We start from the raw sequence: 20,636 nt of genomic DNA on the forward strand, positions 1-20,636 counted from the left end.
GTAATAGGGTGGTTAAATGCTTTAAATTTATACAATTCCGAAGAAATATACATCTTACTTTTGGAGATTTCATAGCAGCGGCAGGCGTAATAAAAATAAAGGAAAACTTTTTTTTTCTGAAATTTCCATTTTTTCGTTATGGTGGTTGCGCTAGTTGCCCAAAAATAAAACTGTATTTTTATTGAAATCATCATTAATTGCAGGCAGTGGGTTCACTCTGTCTCTTATACACATCTAGATGTGTATAAGAGACAAGTTGTAAACAGGCTGGTAAATAATAAACAAATGTTTTGATATAAAAAGTAGTATAAAAATCATTTGTAATGTATTCTATTTAAGTTTCCACCTCTTCTTAGCCTCTGAAAGTAATCTTTCAGATATTTTTTTTTTACATGGAAAAATTATTGTTTTTTTTTAAATAGCAAATAGTAAACTTTTTCATAAGGCTCCAGAATTTGATGAGGGCAGGCATGTGAAACTAGAAATTAATTTTATTTAGCCTAATGCAAAATTCCTTTCCCCTGCAAAATTAAAGGTTTAGCATGCACAGTAGTATGAATCAGAACGGAAGTTTCTGTGGCAGAAATACTCTTCGGTACAAAACTTGCACCCAAGGGGGCCAACAATTCCTAATTTTGTTATAAGTGAATTTTGTTATGGGCATTGGAAAATTTTAACAACAATGTATGCATGTTACATATTTTAAATAAAACTTTATATACCTGGGGTATTATTGAAATACTCTTTCGAAGGTCATGCAGTCCAAGGTCACTGATTAGAACACCATCTATCATGACCTTACCTGTGGGTTCAGCCAAGCGTAACAGAGCTGTCATCAAGGAACTTTTGCCAGCCCCAGTTCGGCCAGCAATACCAACCTTCAAGAGAAACAAGTTGTACTGTTTTAATTTCACTGGAATTCAGCCCCTTTAATTCTATTAAGTAGATTGAGTTGGTGATGAGCTTCACTTCTTTGGCTAGGTAATCATTTTATTTAGTGCTTTTCAAAAACCAATTTTCAGTATGGAATATGTTGTTTATGCAGCATTGAGTGAGAACACTAAACCTGAACCACAATAATTAAGACTGTGCTGGAATATTGTATGTGATATGCATCACTTTGTATGGCATGCATTTTTTATGTTTACCTGTTATTATTATTATTATTGATGATTGTTTTTGAATTTTATTCTGTCCTGCACTCCAAGGTGACAGCTGTTTTCTGGTAATATCAATTGAGGCTTACCATCCAAAAACCAAAGTACCTTTGCTGATTGTTAAACTGACAGAAGCTGTAACACTTTTATTCATAACTTTGGTAAAAATAAGTCAATTCCCGTAAATGACATATTATTTTTAAGCTTATAATGTGGAGAATATGAATATATATTATAAAGTCAATTTTCTTGTTTTGGTAACTGATACTGGTCTTGGAATTGCAAGTCCCATATATTACCCAGGAATGTCACCACGCTCTCGACATTTCAGACAAGGATTTACAGGCTCCTGACCACCACTATTATTTCAACAGTTTACAAATTGTAACAAAATAATTAGTTTACCTGAACACAATTATAGACAAGCTAAATTGATAAAGACAAGAAGAATACAATAAATGTTTCTGTGGTTACGTTAATTGTAACAAAATACTGCACTGCCCTGCTATTCATCGCTAACTGAACAGCCTAGGCCCAGGTGAGTCATAGCGAACGTCGTGGGCTGGCATGACACGGTGGCTGTACACATTGGTTAAAGTTGAAATCGTGACCATTCAAGTGTTTTATTATGAGAGCATGATCCGGGGCAGGAAAAGATTATTAAAAATTTACGAAACCTGATTTTCACTTTTAGTTATAATTGATATATAATGTGTAAATGGACAAAAAATAAATAAATGAGTGCACATGAATCAGTGACATACACATTCATCGTGGGAGACGTGTGGTATTCGTCAAACATGTGAAATTACGGCAAACAATGCGGCTGGGTACAGTCGGATCGATGCTTTGTCGCCGGGATTTGTTCATTATTATTTTTTAATCTAAAACAAAGCATGTCAATTATTGAATTTAATTAGGCCTACAGATAAGTCTCATCTTCATCTGTTTTGTTGCATTCCTCAAATTCTGGCCTAGGCCTACCTGGGCCTAGCCTAAAATAATCGTGTCAGCTAGCCTTGGGCCTAGGCCTGCTTGACTTAGGCCTTTTGGTTTTGAGCTTCCACGAATACGGCGACCGTTGTAATCGTCAAACATGTGAAATTACGGCAAACAATGCGGCTGGGTACAGTTGGATCGACGCTTTGTCGCCGGGATTTGTTCATTATTATTTTTTAATCTAAAACAAAGCATGTCAATTATTGAATTTAATTAGGCCTACAGTAAGTCTCATCTTCATCTGTTTTGTTGCATTCCTCAAATTCTGGCCTAGGCCTACCTGGGCCTAGCCTAAAAAAATCGTGTCAGCTAGCCTTGGGCCTAGGCCTGCTTGACTTAGGCCTTTTGGTTTTGAGCTTCCACGAATACGGGGGTCTCCCCCCCCCCCAGGAAAATGTGGGATGATCGCCGACCGGCACTTCAAAAAGCTGGTGACATCCATGATTACCATATAAATTTGTGTACCAAATTGGGTGATGATACATATGATATTACAGTATATGATATTAAAATAATATAAAGCAATAATATTAGATGTTTACTTTTTCTTTGGATCGTATACAGCAGTAGAGTCTGTTCAAGACAGTTGGTCCCCCATCAAAGTATGACAGAGATGCCCCTTCAAATGTGATGATACCATATTTAGGCCAATCTGAGGAAGGTTTAAATTCACGTTCAAGAGGAGCTTCAGGCTCTATATCCGTGTACTCTAGAACACGCTCAGTGGAAGTCATCTAAAAAGTAAAAATAATTTTATTAGCACACAATAAGTCTTTGTATTTGCTTTCAATACTGCTTGAGAACTGTGTGTAGCCTTAACAATAAAATTATAACTAATTTATTTTCAACTTAGCGCTATCATACAAAGTTTGAAGACACTCCCCAGAACATTCTCTTAAAGCGATACTTTTTTTGTACCATGTTTCACGAGCTTATTATTTTTGAGATCATCAGAGGATGAAAATTAAAAAATAAAATTTTGTTTTCTACATTCAGCAAATAGTTTTGCCAAAAACATCCATATGAAGGAGAAAATAAAATTTTACTGGTGAATGTAAAGTGTGCAGTAATAGGGTGGTTAAATGCTTTAAATTTATACAATTCCGAAGAAATATACATCTTACTTTTGGAGATTTCATAGCAGCGGCAGGCGTAATAAAAATAAAGGAAAACTTTTTTTTTCTGAAATTTCCATTTTTTCGTTATGGTGGTTGCGCTAGTTGCCCAAAAATAAAACTGTATTTTTATTGAAATCATCATTAATTGCAGGCAGTGGGTTCACTACACAAGATATAAAAAAGTCTTGCATGTGTTTGAGATTTCTGAAAGTTGAAAGTGGCTAGTCAAGTTTGGATTTTTGGGGTAAAAGTAAGGAAGTTATAAGTCTCTATGTTCCCAGTGTATATGCTTGTCTGCATCTTACCCACTGCATCATCCCACCCATCCCCCCCCCCCCCTGCAAAAAAAAAAATGTGTATCCTCACAAAATAACTTCCTTACTAAGTTCTCCAGCTCAGCAGTCTGTCTCACACCCCACTGGAAAGCACCCATCAAACTTAACACATAAGAAAATGACAATCCAGCAGATCCAGAATTCAGATTCTCAGAAACTAGAAGCAATTAAAAGAAAAATCTACATTAATTAAAATACAATACTTTAAAATATAATAATACTAATAAAAATAACAATAATAATAATAATAATAATAATAATAATAATAACAATTCAGATTCTTAGAAACAGAAGCAATTTAAACAAAAATCTACATTAATTAAAATACAATACTTAAAATAATAACAGTAATAATAATAATAATAATAATAGTAATAATAACAATAATAATAATAATAGTAATAATAACAATAATAATAATAATAATAATAGTAGTAATAATAACAATAATAATAATAATAATAGATTTTTAGAGTGCATATTATGGAGACTTTAGGCACTTAACATACACATGAAAGAAAGTTACATGCAACACTCTTACCATGTAACAAAATGACAGAGCCATAAGTGACAACTGCAACAAATATCAAGCTCAACCAGTCAAGCCAGATGCCGAAGTACCTCGATGTGGCTAGAAACATGTACCAAGCTTGGGTATGAGTGTCCTGGTAGCTCTCAAACTGATCCTTGAATGACTGCTGTACTTGGAAGGCTCTCACTGTACTTAGACCTTGTAGAGTTGCGGATAGGTGGGAAAATACTGGACTACGAGCTGCAATAAACATTTAGAATAATACAAAATCCTTCAACTACAAGGCTTTCATTAATACTTATTATAAACTGCAAGCAATAAAAAAATAATGAGGAAAATCAATTAAAAAGTGAATTAAACCATTGAATAAACGGATATTTACTCACTAGCTGAGTAATGTTAAATGCTTATATATATATATATATCAATTCAGTGTATTTTATTATTAAATTGTATGTTTGTTACAGTATTTCCAGCTTGTAAAATGATCTTAATTGTTTGCCTTATAAAAACTAACTATATATCTGTATCTTAGAAAAGCATATGTAATCTAAAATTTAAACTTGCCTATTCTAATCATTTAAACAAGATAAAAATTAGGATTAGGGACATGTGAAAATTAAGTATGTTACACATATAAACTGTACTTCCAAATAAAAAATGACAACTTTAGAACAAAAATTGAAATAACTGAAACATAACTTACTAATTCCCTCCATACGCTTTACATCACGTGATGTATATAGGTAATATGTTCGCACAAACACTAAAATAACAAAAAGTGGCACGACAAAGACAAGCACAACTGGATTGAAAATGACCACGGTAGTGACGATCCCAAAGACCATTAAGGAAATCTGTTGAAATGGAGTGCAACAATATCAGATATTGGGTTTACACTAATAAATCTTTGTAGGCAATGGTGTGATAATAAGTTGTTCATGAACCTTTAAATACTGTATTGTTATTTCATTTTTTGTCATTATACTAAATTTGGAATTAGAAATTGTGGCTGGGCCCCATAAAACGGCGCCACTACTATGTATCCTGTCTCGCCTAACTGTCATGCGGGGGCTTTGCAAGGAGCCAAGTGATCGACTTCGATTAAAATCTGACATTCGCCGGATTTGAACAAAAAGCATGAACAATACCTCTCAGTGAAATGCTCACCTCACCCAAGAGCTACAAAGTATAATTGCTAGTGGTATTATCATGAAATGTACCAAGTACCGTACTCCCCTCATTAGAATCACCATTTCTAAATTGCATTATCAATTTTAATATTCAATATATTAATATTTTAGCATTCTTGAAGCTACTTATTACTTACTTACTTTCAAATTAGTTTGTTTATGAATAATTACTATTTATTACAAATTATATAGTGCCACCTTTGCAATTTAATTTAAATTTTATATATTAAAAATTAATATTTACATTTCATTTTTCTGTTTTGTACTATACAATAATATTGATTTAATGCAGTGACATAGTGTCATCTATAATTGAAAAAGCGCCCTCTACTTGAAAAGTTTGCCAACCTGCACGACATCTGCAAATGTTAGTGGTAGGAGGTCATCCATAAATCCGATATCTTTGGCAAATCTATTCAGAATTCGACCTTAAGAACAAGAAGGAAAAATAAACTTCGATTTGGTTTGATGTGATGTAACATTTTAATTATAAGGAAGTTCAATAAATATTCACCTCTGGTTTTAAATCTTAGAGACGCTGGCCATGAGGTCAACCTTATCCCCCTTGAAATCAGCTCACATGGGTTCAACTCATCTGATAACACTGAATGTTTACAACTTCTACATAAACTGTCAGACGCATGCGCACACAACGGTAACCGTTTGTATCAACACACATGGAAATTCTATTGTTCTGTCACTGCAACATTATATCTAGGCCTAGGCGACCTACATTTTTGGCTTTCGCGTTTTCTTTCAAGATCTGAACATTCTTGTTTAGAATTATTTTACGTGTCAAACGATCTATATTAAGCCTGTCTCTTATACACATCTAATCATTTTTGAAATTAACCTTATCAATTTGAAGTAAAGATGTGTATAAGAGACAGATGTCTTATTATGGGGGTTAATTAATAGGGAAATGAAATTTGTTAGGTAGGGCCTGTTTCTACTGAGCTAAAAAACACATGTTTTTAAACAATTATTAAAACATTTGTGTTTTTTCACCAGCAGAAACGTGCCTTGGTTAGGAATGTGTTCAAAAAATGTGTGTTTCAACACGCATTTTTTATAGGGTTGGCGATCAGAAAACCTATGTTTTGTGGTACACTTTTCAGCTGCAATGCAATACTGTGTTAGTATTGACCCGTCGGTGACCCAAATTGACCCCTTCTTTGGTTCGATCGTTTGTTCGCAAGAAATTTGTGGCGAAAAAACAATGAAACCAACAAGATGATATGAAGGCTTACCATAATTTTTTCATACTTTCGCGGTGTGTTGTCTTTCGCAACATGCGCTGTAGCTCACAGGGAGAAAGGTCAACTTCAACTACTGTAGGCGACTGTCATTATTAAGCTCCGCCCACCTACCAATGCTACAATATTTGAATTGAACCCATGCATCTAAAAACCATATGATCATTTTACTTACAGAATTTGCAAAATCAATGGAATCAAATTCTTCTTGTGCTGTTTCTTCTTTGTACACCCAATATGACAACCACCAATCAGATGCATTATATAGTGTCTGGAAAATACATTAATCTTAAATTTCACAACAGCTATGTGATTAAGTAATTAATTACTGTATTTGCTATAGTTATTTCAGATTAAAACAGGTTTATTTATTTATTCAAAGAGGTATAAAAAGAACTTGGTCAAAATAGCCCTCATTATATTTCTTCATTTAATTTATTTGAAAATCATAAAAAAAGATGAAATACGTAAACAAGTTATTACTATGAAGTCTACAACATAAAAAAAAAATTATTCTAGCAAATGCTGAGATTACACTAAAAATATTAGAATAATAATAATAATGAAATATTTGTAATAGTAATTTATCAAAAGCTAGTGCAGGATCTGTAATGGGAAATGTTTAACAGGAGAAAAAAGGATATATGGATGGTAAAATACAAGAACTTTAAGGCAAAATAATCATATACACACTATACCTGAACTAAAATATTAGCTAATACGTATAGCAATAAGAAGCAAATTCCACCTCCAGCTCCAATATATCGCCGGTAAACTCTAAAGGAGACAGTGCCAATAGCTTTGCTTTCCTTTCCTTCGTTTTCAGCTGCTGAGTCTATACCCTTTATAAATGTAAAAAAAAGTTTAAAATTAAAAAGAATGGTCTCTTTAATATCACCTTGAATTATCTTGAACCGTAGGACTTAAGAGCACTCATTTGTCCCTCTTGTGACATCTTAAAAAAACATCTCTATTACATATTGGCTAAATTTATGATGGTGGCCAGACCAGCTCTTTTCAAGCCCAGACTTCATATAATTTACTGATGAAGCACAAAGAACTTCTTGTGAAAAGACTGTTCTAATCATTAATAACTCTGTTAGCAAATGATTGTTTCCTAACACCACCCACACCCCTAATTAAACAAATCAGTAGTGATGTTGTTAGTCTATACACAATAGGTTGACTGTCATAATACATGGAGAAATGTTTAATAATGCCTAGGTTTTAAAGATGTATTGTCTGTCATGCAAAATACAAAAAAAAAAAAAAAAATCATAAAAATCATTTTTGAAATTAACCTTATCAATTTGAAGTAACATAAAAATGATTAACTTGAAAAAAGAAATGAATGAATTTAAAAAATATTTACCCATAACTTTACAGTGAAAAATTATAGAAACACTTCAAATCATTGGAAGTGTTTTATTATTTTTACTATCATTACCCAATATAAAAACCCGGGTACACATTTATAAATTCAATAATTTCTATGTTCAAGTTAATTTGTATGTTACTGCAAAATGAGTTAATTACAAATTATTTTTTATGATTTTTTAAAAATCATTTTTAGGGGACAATACATCTTTAAGGCTATAATGGAAGGTAATTTGTACACTGGAAGATAATCCGCTAATCTTTCTTGACATTAAAAGTCCTTATTTGGACATAGCAATAAATCAATGACTAAAAACTGTCTCATAACATTGAACCAGTGTTTTAACCTAAAGCTGTGTCCGGATTATAACATTTTCTAGGACAAAAAAACTGGTGTATGCACATTATATAGTCATGATGTGCCCATATATGGTCATGATGAGATGTCATCATGACCATATTTAGACATGTCACATTTTTTTTGTCAAATAAATTTTCATAGTTTGGACAGGGCTTAACTTCACAGGCAGCCTTCCAGCTAAATGCATACGAAGCAGAAATATAGGTACACAAGGATATATGATGTTTCGGTACAGAAACAGGTAATACCATGAAGCACACTTTTCCACTATGCCCCATCCCTTGCATATTGTTGCTACCACAGAACGATAGTGTCAAACATGTACGTGGAATAACACGTACGTCTGTGGGTCAAGCGTGTACTCCTGGCCCTCTTATGATTGGCCAGTTGTTGAAATAAATTGCCAGTCCAGAAAGACTCATTAACCTACCGAGTAATGCATGCATGTCCTTTCCGCAACCAACTCAAAAGCGCAGAAAAAGGCTGAAACCATTTTAGCTGATTGTGGATTATCAGTGGTGTCTATGCGCTCTGGTGCGGCGGTCCGCAGGGACTCCAACCCCTAGGCGTCCCTAACCACATGGTCCTCGACCTAGCACCCTGACCCAAAAGGACTTTGTTGATACATTAAAGCATAATTTGTCTCTGAAATCGACTGTATATCATATTATATCCAGGGGCGAATTACAGGGGGCCCCTAAATTTTTTAATTTTAAGTCTGTGAATGCCATTTCCGGCCATTGCCGTAATCATAAATTTTCTTTCCTCAGCCCCAACCATGGTCGTGCTGAGGTGGTATTGACCCTTTATCAGTAAAAGTCCTATTAAACATTCCTGGATTTACCACATACATCATATCATTTATTTTGTGGTTAAAAACATTAAAATGTAATGACAAACATATTTAAAATACGAGTGCATCTAAAATCCTACAATGGAATTGGCAACCGGCACCCAAAATTCCCCCACTCTCAGAAAGCCATGGAGGACCCCACCCCATCGTTACGCCACTGTGGATTATGCTGCCATCATGGTAATTAAGCAATCAGTTTGTTATTCCTCACCTTAGAGGATTCTAATGATCCGGTGGAACTAAACTGTTGTGATCCTGCCATTATCCCAGTAGTTGATTCTTGGTTACTTATTACATCATCTTTGTTTTCGGGCTCTTTTAGTAAAGTGGCAAAATCTATCCCAGAAGACTGCAGCTCACTGTATGTTCCATAACCAGCTACCTGACCCTGATTTATTTCAAATTAGAAATTTGTCAATTTTTATCAAATAACTTTAAACAAACATCCAAGAAAAAGTTTGTTACTTTGAAGGCCACTGTATTTTTAAAGCAGCAGCATATCAATGGAATGATGGCAGTGGATCTGCACCTTGGCATTCTCTTAATGTATTGTTAATTTTGTGATCTTTATATTTTGTCCACTACAGCATATAATTTACTCTACTTTTTACTCCATTACTTTTAAAACTTCTACTCATAAAACTTCTAATAATAACCACAGGTTACTGTTCTTTAATTATTTTTTAGGGTGGGCTACTATTATAGTAGTGGGTTACTAAAAAAAAAATTGTTATGTTGGCATAACCCGACCGACCCTAAAAAAAATTCAGCCAATCCTAGACATTTTTAATTAAATTTCATGTTACAAGTTTAAACATCATTAAAAAAAAATGCAAAAATGACTGAAAATACTAGTACATTATATTTAAACCCAGTTGTTAAAGGGGAACTCAAGGTTTGAAATTTTTTCTAGAAATATTGTTTATTTATTATTTTACGATTATGAGTTAAAAAAGTTATGAAATAAATTGTGATAAGATAGTTGAAAATTTTTGGAAGAAAACAAGGAATGATATTTAACATCTACAAGGCAAAACATGTTTTTCAGTAGCTTGGTAATTTTACAAGAGAACTCATTAATATTCATGATTCCATCCTGCCTGTCCTGGCTTCGCGATATTACTGTGTGTGTGCTGTTCCTCTCGTTTTTTCTATTCATTAGTTTTATTTTGTCAGCATATCATTGCCAGTATTTTTGACCTGTGCTTGCAAAATGGTTCCTAATAATAACAGAAATTCTCTATATTCTTCTTCTTATAACTTTTAAAAGTCAAATATTGTACAGTTTGCGTAGAGTGCATATAACATACAGATCCCATTTAAGGGCCTCCTCTGCAATATTTTAGTGACATGGATACTGTTTTTGATTGTTCATTTTCACAAGTGAGACTTTAACATTACATTTAACAATGCACATGCATATAGTTTATGGTTGCCGGTCCAATGGTTTTCAATAATAGTTTTTCACATGACCTATGAACTACTATTAAATTCTATTAATCTTGGCACAATTACTCTGCTTACTTTCTTACTTTCGACATGAAGAGTATCTGTGTTCAAATAAACAGGAGATTATCACCACAAGGATTTTATAACTATTATATTTTGTACACTATGGGTTATCTTGTATTCGGTTCAGCATTTGTATTTTACTTGTTCACTATACACAATATGGGGCTTGCAATGCAGAAACCAGCATCAGGGAGATATATTATATTCATATTCTCCACATTTATATAAGTTTTAAAATGATAGGTTATTTGCTAGAATCAACTTGGTATTGCCCAAGTTACGAGTAAGATTATTACAGCTTCTCTGTACTGAAGTATACAATACTGTCACGTTCATATGCTAATTACTCAGTTTAAAAATTAGCAGCAAAATGCTGGTTTTGGGATGGCAAGCCTTGTCGTTAAAATCAACACTATCATCTGCATTGTTAATATGATCAACATTTTCAATACTAACATTGTCAATAAAACATAGAAATAAGAAAAAAAAAAACAATACATAAATGATTAGTGACATGGAATTTATAAGATCATATAAACTTACATCTTTCATTACAAGTATCTTGTCAACATTTTCCAAGTACTGAAGTTGGTGAGTAACTAATATACAAGGTTTATCCTTCAAACTCTCCCTAATACATCTGTAAATAGGTTTGAAATCTCATGTATTACAGTAAGTATGCTTGACAAATATGTGAGGTCTCACTACTGAATATGTTATGCCGGGTACTCGCTGCGTCATACGACAGACGTAAGACCACTCCCAACTCTACGCCTTGTAAGCACAAGACAATGTACGCCGACTATTGCACATAGTGCCATTGCGTTCGCCATAGAAAATCCGACGACTGCCGGGCTATACATAAGTAGAACACATTACAGTATAATCTTTACACTGTATTTTGAATGGCTTTCCTGGGATAAAACAGAACCAGTGATGTGTGCACTTGAAGTTCGGGTATATAGGAAAAGTGAATTTCTCATGAACACTGTAAAAAATGGAGAATTGCGAAATTTCAACCAAAATGCAAATACTCAAAAGATTTATCTATGTGACTGACTGGCAAAAAAAAAAAGGCACTTTCCCCAAACTGTAAATTATTTCATTATCTCAAAAACCAACGCAACTTTGCATGGAAAATCGCTAGGAAAAAAAGTGCACAGAAACGTAGGCCTACTGCTTAATACATTGGTTGTATATTAAGGGATAGGCCAAGGCTAAATTTTCTGCAAAAACTGTGGGGCAACCAGTCCTTATTTTCCAAAATGCAAGGACAGAGTTCTAGGCTTAATTTTCGTCCTGGGATATATTCCCAGCGCAAGCCTTATTTTACACTCAGTCTGGCGTTTGTCTTAAAAGAAAAAAAAAAAAGACTTCAAATCAAAAAAAATATATACATCATTATATCCTCACCAACTTGTTATATGGATTTAAATATTTTTTAATCAATTATTAGCATTTTACCTTTGAATTACAAAGATTTAATAATGTCATTTTAAGACAAGAGTCTGTTTTTGCTAGAGAGGGTCACAAATATCTAATACATCAACATAACTTACACATCAAACAAGTACCTCCCAACTTCTGTGTCAACAGCACTTAATGGGTCATCAAGTAAATAAATATCCATGTCACTGTAAACCGCTCTTGCAAGTCCAACCCTTGCCCTTTGACCTCCACTTAGGGTTACTCCACGTTCACCAACTAGCGTGTACTCTTTGTTTGGTAAAATATCAAGGTCCTGCCAATAGAAGGTGCATGTTCATTCAGCTTTATTAGTCTAAATTCAATGGTAATCATTAAAACAGTAATAATACATGCAGTACCAAAAGCTGTATGTTACACAAACAGCATATTGTATTATATTTGAATATAAAAATTTAATTACTTAATTTTCATATATAAGTAACCTTTCTGTTAGAAATAGAACTTTCTTATATTTTTTTTGCAATGACTATTAAATTGCATTTTAACAGTTGTGTATTAAAAAATTTGGGTTTCAATGAAAATATTATTTTTAACCTTTCAATGCATAATTTATTGATAATGTCAATTTATGAAAAAAAAATTTGTCATTTTAAAATGACAAATCCAATGGAATTATTTTAAATAGTCAATTCTTCGGGTTGTACAGTGAATTAAATTGTGCAAGAATTTTCCTATTCAATCTATTTATGTTTTACCAAGCGAGTGTTGACCCTTTTCTCTATAGAGTAGTGAATTACCTAGCTCTCAACAACAGGAGGCTATAAAAGTTTTGTGTATAAAAAGGTCAATATATTAAATTCTTTCACTTCCATTGACTGTCTGATATTTTTTAAGTCATTAAATAATAAATGATAGATGCACACAGATAATATATACAGACATTTGTGCTTAAAAATAAACTTTCACTTAAAAAGCAAAACAACTAAAGCATGCACTGATTATGTTTAAATAGCACATTAAAAATGTAATTCCAACAAGAGTCAGGTCATATTCATGTTGTTTATTGGCTCATTTCCAGGAATGAAGAAATAAGTAAGTATAACTACTTTCAAAAACTATAGAATATGCAAATAAAGGGATTTAACAGGTGTATACAATGGTGATATCAAAAGACAATCAGAATCAACAAATATAAAAATATTAAAAGATTATACAAGTAATATTTTAGCAAACATTGTATTATTTTAATAGTAAGATGTAAATCAAATGTAAATACTGCTATTTGTTATGAAATTTTTATGTATGTAGCATTATATTTACTGTATTGGTATTCTATGGTGGTTCTTTTGGGATCTTTTCATTGTATATTGTACTGTGCTTTACAATTGTTACAGGTAAAAATGTGTCCCAGTTGAAATAAAGAAAACAAAAATACATGAATTAATACACACCCACGGATTACCATAACCCCCCACCCTCCACTGCTTTTTCATAAATATAATCTATTTCACAGCTTGGCATACCCAATACTTACCCTTCTTAAAGCACATACTTCAACGACATGATCAAACTGCTGCTTGTTGTATGGTTTGCCAAATAGGATGTTATCCTTAACAGTGCCTGAGAAAATCCAAGGCAATTGGGAAGCATAAGCTAGCCGGCCTGACACTTTTACCTTCCCAGTTATTGGCTCATTTCCAGGAATGAAGAAATAAGTATAACTACATTCAAAAACTATAGAATATGCAAATAAAAGGATTTAATAAGTGTTACAATGGTGATATCAAAAGACAATCAGAATTAACAAATATAAAAATATTAAAAGTTTATACAAGTAATATTTTAGCAAACATTGTATTATTTTAATAGTAAGATGTAAATCAAATGTAAATACTACTGTTTGTTATGAAATTTTAGCATTATATTTACTGTATTGGTATTCTATGGTGGTTCTTTTGGGATCTTTTCATTGTATATTGTACTGTGCTTTACAATTGTTACAGGTAAAAATGTGTCCCAGTTGAAATAAAGAAAACAAAATACATGAATTAATACACACCCACGGATTACCATAACCCCCCACCCTCCACTGCTTTTTCATAAATATAATCTATTTCACAGCTTGGCATACCCAATACTTACCCTTCTTAAAGCACATACTTCAACGACATGATCAAACTGCTGCTTGTTGTATGGTTTGCCAAATAGGATGTTATCCTTAACAGTGCCTGAGAAAATCCAAGGCAATTGGGAAGCATAAGCTAGCCGGCCTGACACTTTTACCTTCCCAGTTATGTGAGGGACCTCTCCCATAATCGCCATCAATAGAGAAGACTACAAAAAAAATACAATTATATGGTTTTATTTCAACATCATTATCCTCAACAGGTATATTGGATTGGATTTATTCTGTGTAAACACCAAGGATAGCCCACGAAAGTCTAGAAGACGACTTGATTGGGCAATATTAGGTAGATGTTAAACCTACCTTTCCACAGCCTACTGATCCAACAACTGCCAACAGCTCCCCAGATTTTACATTTAAATCAATATTCTCTAGAACCATTGTGAAGGAATTTTCCCCATCAACCTAATGAATAATATATAAATATGAAACTCAATGACTGCTAGTTTCAAAGTTATATTTAAGAGTAATTAATGGTGGCATGCCTGAATGGTAGCTATTCCCTGGTTCGCCAAAAAAAACCTAGCAACCAATCAAAAATTAACCGTCAGTGTGTAATGAATTACCCACATTGCGTGACAGTTGCCATGATAATCATGTGTCTTGCAGTGATTACAAAGGTTTAGTGATTTTTTGCACCAACATTAGACTGAAATTATATTCAATATTTCAACATGAATTCAGCCCACGAATTTCACGTCGGCAATCGGCAATTGCCGACCCAGAATTGCTACAGGACAGCAATTTTTTGCCAACCTAGGCCTAGATTTCTTTGCCTCAAAAACTGCTTGGAAAGTCAAAAACTTTGACTGAAACAGGTTATAGCAGACACTAAATTTCATGTACGTCGTCAAACCAAGGAAATTGGTGGTTCATAAAACAGATTTGTTTGTACAATAACTATTTATAATAGGCATGCAGTACGTACGATTTGTGTACAATTGTCTTGTCTTTCTAGCCTAGTCGTTTCGTAGGCTAGGCCTAGGTAGGAATGACAGTTTTGAAGCAGCCTATGATGATACGATCGTAGCTTTTACGAAAGTGATATTTCCCATGCCAAAAATAACGATAAAATGAACGCTAAGATGAAATTTATTCGGCGATATTCTTATGTAAAACATATGTATTATACTACACTATTAAATTAATACAAGTACGACCTTTCTTTCACCAGCAATATATTGATTTAATAGAGAAATTAACAAAATCACAATCTGTATCTAACATGTAAGGTTGAGCGTTCGGAAAAATCGTAGTTTATACTATATAGGCCTCGGTAGTAAAAAATTGCCGAGGCTTCCAACCTCGGAAAATTTAAGGTCGGCAAATTTTTGCCAACCTAATTTTTTCCTAATTTCGTGGGCTGTGAATTTTACCAATGTTGTGGGACATACTTTGCAGAAAAAAAAAACATTTTCTGTACCTAATCAAATGACAGTTTATGTTACACAAGAATATGAATTTTTATAAAAATCGTAAATTTTCAATTACTATAACTTTTCATTTTGTAGGTCAATTTTAACGAATCAAATTGTAGTTTATAGAAGCAAGCTCACAGTCAAAAGAAATAAGATGTAACAGACATTGTGAAGTGTAATTAAAACTAATCAAATAGTAACTACCACCACTGACTCACTTGATCCCAAGATGCTGAAACATCCTCAGCTGCCACCTGCACATCCTCTGGCTTAGGTCGAAGGTTACTATGTTGAGCCTCAAGAGCAGCTTGGTCAAGCTCATCTAACAACAAAAATTCCTAAAACAAAAATGCGGATTACCCTTCTTTTTAACATACAAAATTTATATATAGTGTACATACTAGTTTGTAAAAAGGGTTAAGTCTGACAGATCTCATCTATACGTTCCCGATAAACGTTGTGGCAAATTAAATTCCACTTAGGTGTTCTATTCTATATATACAATTTACCTATGTAAGTGTAATGCATATTACCATTCTAAATCAATGTAGGCCTAGAAGGTAGGCCTAGATGCACCTTAGAGAATACACTAGGCTTAGGAAGATGTGGCACAGTTGGACTATTTAAAAAACACTGATTTGTATTGTTTTACAACATTCTTTATTAAAATAATAAGCCTTGCAGTTGCAAATCCAGCTTGTGTAGGGGAGGGAAGAATGGGGGCGAGGTGTGGAAAGACACCCTCAGTTTACCCATAGTTTTGCATCATGTGGCGTTTTATGGGTTTTTCCCATTTGCCTTTTAAAATTCTTATAGTTAAATAATAATAACATTGCAATTGCATAACGTATTTCAATTTCTTTTTAAAATTAGAAATAATATACAAGTTTAGAAAAACTAACCTTAATTCTACGCAAGGAAACAAGACTTTCTGTTAACGTCATTACACAATTTGGAAGGAAAATCACTACAGAGAGTCGTACAACATTGTACAACGGTATCACAAGGTACACCTTACTTGCTGTCAGTGTGTTACCAGTAAGTGAATAAACAACAAATGTAGCTAGACTAACAAGACTAGTGGCTGTATAGAAGAATGCTAGGTTCGATCCACGAAGCAGTGAGGTCTTGCGAATTTTCCTGATTTCACGCCTGGAAATAAGAACATCAGTTTAATGAAAATGTAATGTAACTCAGTTAAAACTAATAAAATAACTACTTCATATTGTATACACAACCTTCAACGTTCGCAAATATGACCGTAAGGGCGGGCCCTGAAGGACCCGCTCTGGTCTACTGTAGTCTAGGCATGATGACAATGGTGCTACAAGTATTCCTTGTATGCCCTGTGGTGCTGGTAATAAAAAATATCTACTACTACTAATTAAACTAATTTCTTGGTGTTTTCTTTTAAAATCAATTTAATTTTTTTTTAATATTTTCTATTCTACCCATCAAGGACTCATAATATTTCTACATATTAAATAAACAATATAACAAAAATGTACAATCAAGGTAATATTTTTCAAACATACTATTATTTGGTAGGATGTTAGCTCTTTTACTAGTTTTTTCTTCAGGGATAATTCACTATTGTATGACTGTGACCCTATTTGCACTACAAAAGAGTCTATTGAAGAAATTTATTTATTAATTTACTGAACTTGGTGAAAGAATGGTTGTATTTGTATTATTTTAATTGTGTAGTATATGTTTTACATAAGAAAATCGCCAAAGAATTGTCCTTTTAGTGTTATCTTTAGCATGGGAAATATCACTTTCATTAAAGCTACAATCGTATCATCACAGGCTGTCTGTGCATCAAAACTGCACATGCATGTCCATGCCGAGAACGATCTATCTGGGATTTTCCACACATGTACTATTGACAGTAGAAGTCACAATGCAATCGTGTTTGTGTTTAAACGGACTGTAAGATTAGGCCTACAATAATTTTTATTTGGAAGTTTTAAATATGATTAAATAATAATGTACAATGAAAGCAAATAATAGATTTATATAAGCATTATGATCTACGCAGCCTACATGGTTTCAATTGGGCAATGTTTTAGGCCTTGGCTGGCTAGCATCTCTTCTACCTAGCCTACAAAACGACTAGGCCTAGCTAGGCGAGAAAGACAAGACACACATGGTACGTATGCCTATTAAAAATAATTATTGTACAAACAAATCTTTCTTATGAACAACCAATTTCCTTGGTTAGACGACGTACATGAAATTTATTATCTGCTTTAGCCTGTTTCAGCCAAGTTTTGACTTTCCAAGCAGTTTTTGAAGCAAAGAAGCCTAGGACTAGGTCAGCAAAAAATTGCCGTCCTGTGGCAAATCTTGGTCAGCAATTGCTGATTGCCGGTGTGAAATTCATAGGCTGTTGATTAAAGTAAGTTGGTAATATTAAGCATAATGGAGAAAATTGTGAGTAATGAGATCTTGCCTTCTACACTCAGATGCAAGGTAACTGAAAGGTTTCTCCCAAGCGTACATCTTGATAACTCGCATTCCAGCGATGATCTCATTCATAATGCGAATTCTTTCATCAGTCAAGATAGCAGTCTTTGATCTGTATAAAAAATAAAAAACGTTCTATCATGTTACAGTATTTGCCACAAAAAAATAAAATGAGGCATTTTTTGGCAAAATGGCTAAGGCGAGACTTTTTTTTATACTTTGTTTATATACCAACTGCAAGTATTGATTATTTTAAATAAAAATAACATTTTAATTTTGGCCAATTAGCGCACCTGCCGCCACAAAAAAGTGAAAATTTCAGAAAAAGAATAAAAGTTTTTCTTTATTTTTATCAAGACCTCCAAAAAAAAGACATGTATATTTCTTCCTGAAGCATTTAACCATCTTATTTTACATTCATCAGTAGAAGTTAATTTTTATTTTCTTCTCCATCTGTATGATTTTGGCAAAACTATCTTCTAAATACGAAAACAACATTTTATTTATATATTCCGCACTCCTCTAATAAGTATGTGAAACAGAGACTAAAAAAAGTCTTGTCTAATAAGTTGTAGAAAAAGTTATTGGTATTTTCAGGTAATGATGGGTCATTAACTGAAATCAGACATGTTAAGATTTGGTAATTGGGGAATGAAAGTACAGCACTCTTTTTAAGAGGCAAGATGAACATAATTTTGAGGCTTCCAAAGTTATTAACTTCAAAAATGTTTGTACATGTATACTTGTTCCGGAATACATGAAGGAACCTAAAAAAAAAGGTCTGGCAGTCAACGTGTTAACCACCAAAATACAGTACCGCTGATAAAGCAACTATGACATAAAGACACGACATACCGAAATTTTGTAAAAAGTGTTCCAAACCATGCTTGTAGTGGAGCCATAAGCAGAACGATAAACACACCAGCAAAGCATGATGGGCCTATTTCATACCATAGCAACACAGTAACAGCAATCAACTGTAATGGAGCTATCCAGAGGTAGTGGACAAAGAGCATCGCCTGTGATTAAAGAAAAATAATAATAATTATAATAATAATAATAATAATAATAATAATAATAATAATAATATTAAACATTTATAACAATCATAACAATAATAATAATAATAATAATTTTAGAACAATCATATCTTGAAAAGTACAAGATAAGCTACCTAGATCGTACCATATGAATACAGGTATAAACATACACTTTTGATCCTGAATAGCATGTCCCATGTGGAGTAAAATAAATAAAGGTTTATCCATGCACATGTGCTGAAATCTATATTTTTTAGTAATAGTTTTCTTTATTTCTTTCGCATCCAAGAGCAAGTAACTTGCCAATTACAGGAGACAAGCTATTAATTGTCTTTTTATGTGGCTTAGAGAGTTGCTTTTAGTTGTCAGAAATGCTCTTGCTGCCACAGGAACTCAACCCATGACCCTAGGATTACAAGGCAAGTATCTTAGAAGGCAGTAGCAGCCACAGGTGTATCCAAGAACAGACACTTGAACACTATTCAATTGGATCAACCCAATACCCAATACCGGAACATACAAGTTGAATTACATACTTTAACAGTAGTTATCAAAAATGAATTGCTTGGATTGCCAGTAATGATGGTAAAAATGGTAAATACAGCGGAGGAGCCATCTTACATCCAACATCCAAAAAATCTTGGGGGAATGTCTTACACACAGATTGTCTTAAATATTAGACTTTAATACATTTAATGCATATTTCTAACAAGGTCTAGCCAAGGCCAGTTTCCAGGAGGAGCGACAGGCTTGCCTCCCATAGACTGTTATTTTGTCAGGTAAATCAAATCAAATTGTTATACTTTTTGACCAGAAGATACACAACACAAACTCAGTAGTGAAATATTATTTCAAAGAAAAATATTTATGCACATAACTATTATTTATTCTTTTTATCTTCTACATATCTGCTTTATACTATTAATAATATAATGACTATACTTTTTTATCTTTTGCATACTGTAATTCAGACCAGAAACTTACCAGATCAAATCTGTTTACATCATTTGACAAAATGTTTACGATTTGTCCAACTGTTGTCTTTCCTAAAGCTGTACTACTCAACCTGAGGGCCTGCAGGAATGAGATGATGGAACAATTGCATTAAAATGAAGTCAATTGAGAACAGTAGAACAATATTGTTTATAAATAAAAGAGACAATTGATGTAGGCAGTATAGAGGGCAAAGCCAGGTTTGACTCAGTCTGGTTAAAGTACACACAGTATAAAGTTTGAACCAGTCTGGGTTGTCCCACATCTGGCCTGATACAATTATAACTAAAAAAACTGAACACAGACTAAGACCGGTCTAAAGTCAAGCCAAGCTCAGTCCAGTTGAGTTATCTGTAGTCTTAACATGTTCGTGGTTACTGCCAGAGATGCGAGTTTACGCAGGGCACGAA

The 20,636-nt window shown here is 33.4% G+C and overlaps 1 protein-coding gene across 1 annotated transcript in view; it reads right to left on the reverse strand.

Annotated features, from left to right (window-relative positions):
- Positions 1 to 20,636, reverse strand: part of LOC117103548 (multidrug resistance-associated protein 4-like) — a gene marked incomplete in the record, with an annotated part of 38,104 nt that overhangs the window by 3,525 nt on the left and 13,943 nt on the right. The window contains 19 exon segments of the mRNA XM_033244122.1: positions 723 to 878; positions 2,699 to 2,890; positions 3,657 to 3,766; positions 4,151 to 4,381; positions 4,848 to 4,998; positions 5,683 to 5,762; positions 6,705 to 6,861; positions 7,289 to 7,432; positions 9,393 to 9,569; positions 11,237 to 11,333; positions 12,253 to 12,434; positions 14,264 to 14,455; positions 14,610 to 14,711; positions 15,943 to 16,062; positions 16,627 to 16,876; positions 18,180 to 18,305; positions 19,049 to 19,212; positions 20,218 to 20,307; positions 20,490 to 20,496. Of these exon segments, the coding sequence (XP_033100013.1) occupies positions 723 to 878; positions 2,699 to 2,890; positions 3,657 to 3,766; positions 4,151 to 4,381; positions 4,848 to 4,998; positions 5,683 to 5,762; positions 6,705 to 6,861; positions 7,289 to 7,432; positions 9,393 to 9,569; positions 11,237 to 11,333; positions 12,253 to 12,434; positions 14,264 to 14,455; positions 14,610 to 14,711; positions 15,943 to 16,062; positions 16,627 to 16,876; positions 18,180 to 18,305; positions 19,049 to 19,212; positions 20,218 to 20,307; positions 20,490 to 20,496 (2,728 nt within the window).

The sequence above is a fragment of the Anneissia japonica genome, unplaced genomic scaffold (assembly GCF_011630105.1).
Source record: "Anneissia japonica isolate Jap-2015-1 unplaced genomic scaffold, ASM1163010v1 scaffold1065_len1792383_cov172, whole genome shotgun sequence".
In the NCBI taxonomy this organism is placed as follows: domain Eukaryota; kingdom Metazoa; phylum Echinodermata; class Crinoidea; order Comatulida; family Comatulidae; genus Anneissia; species Anneissia japonica.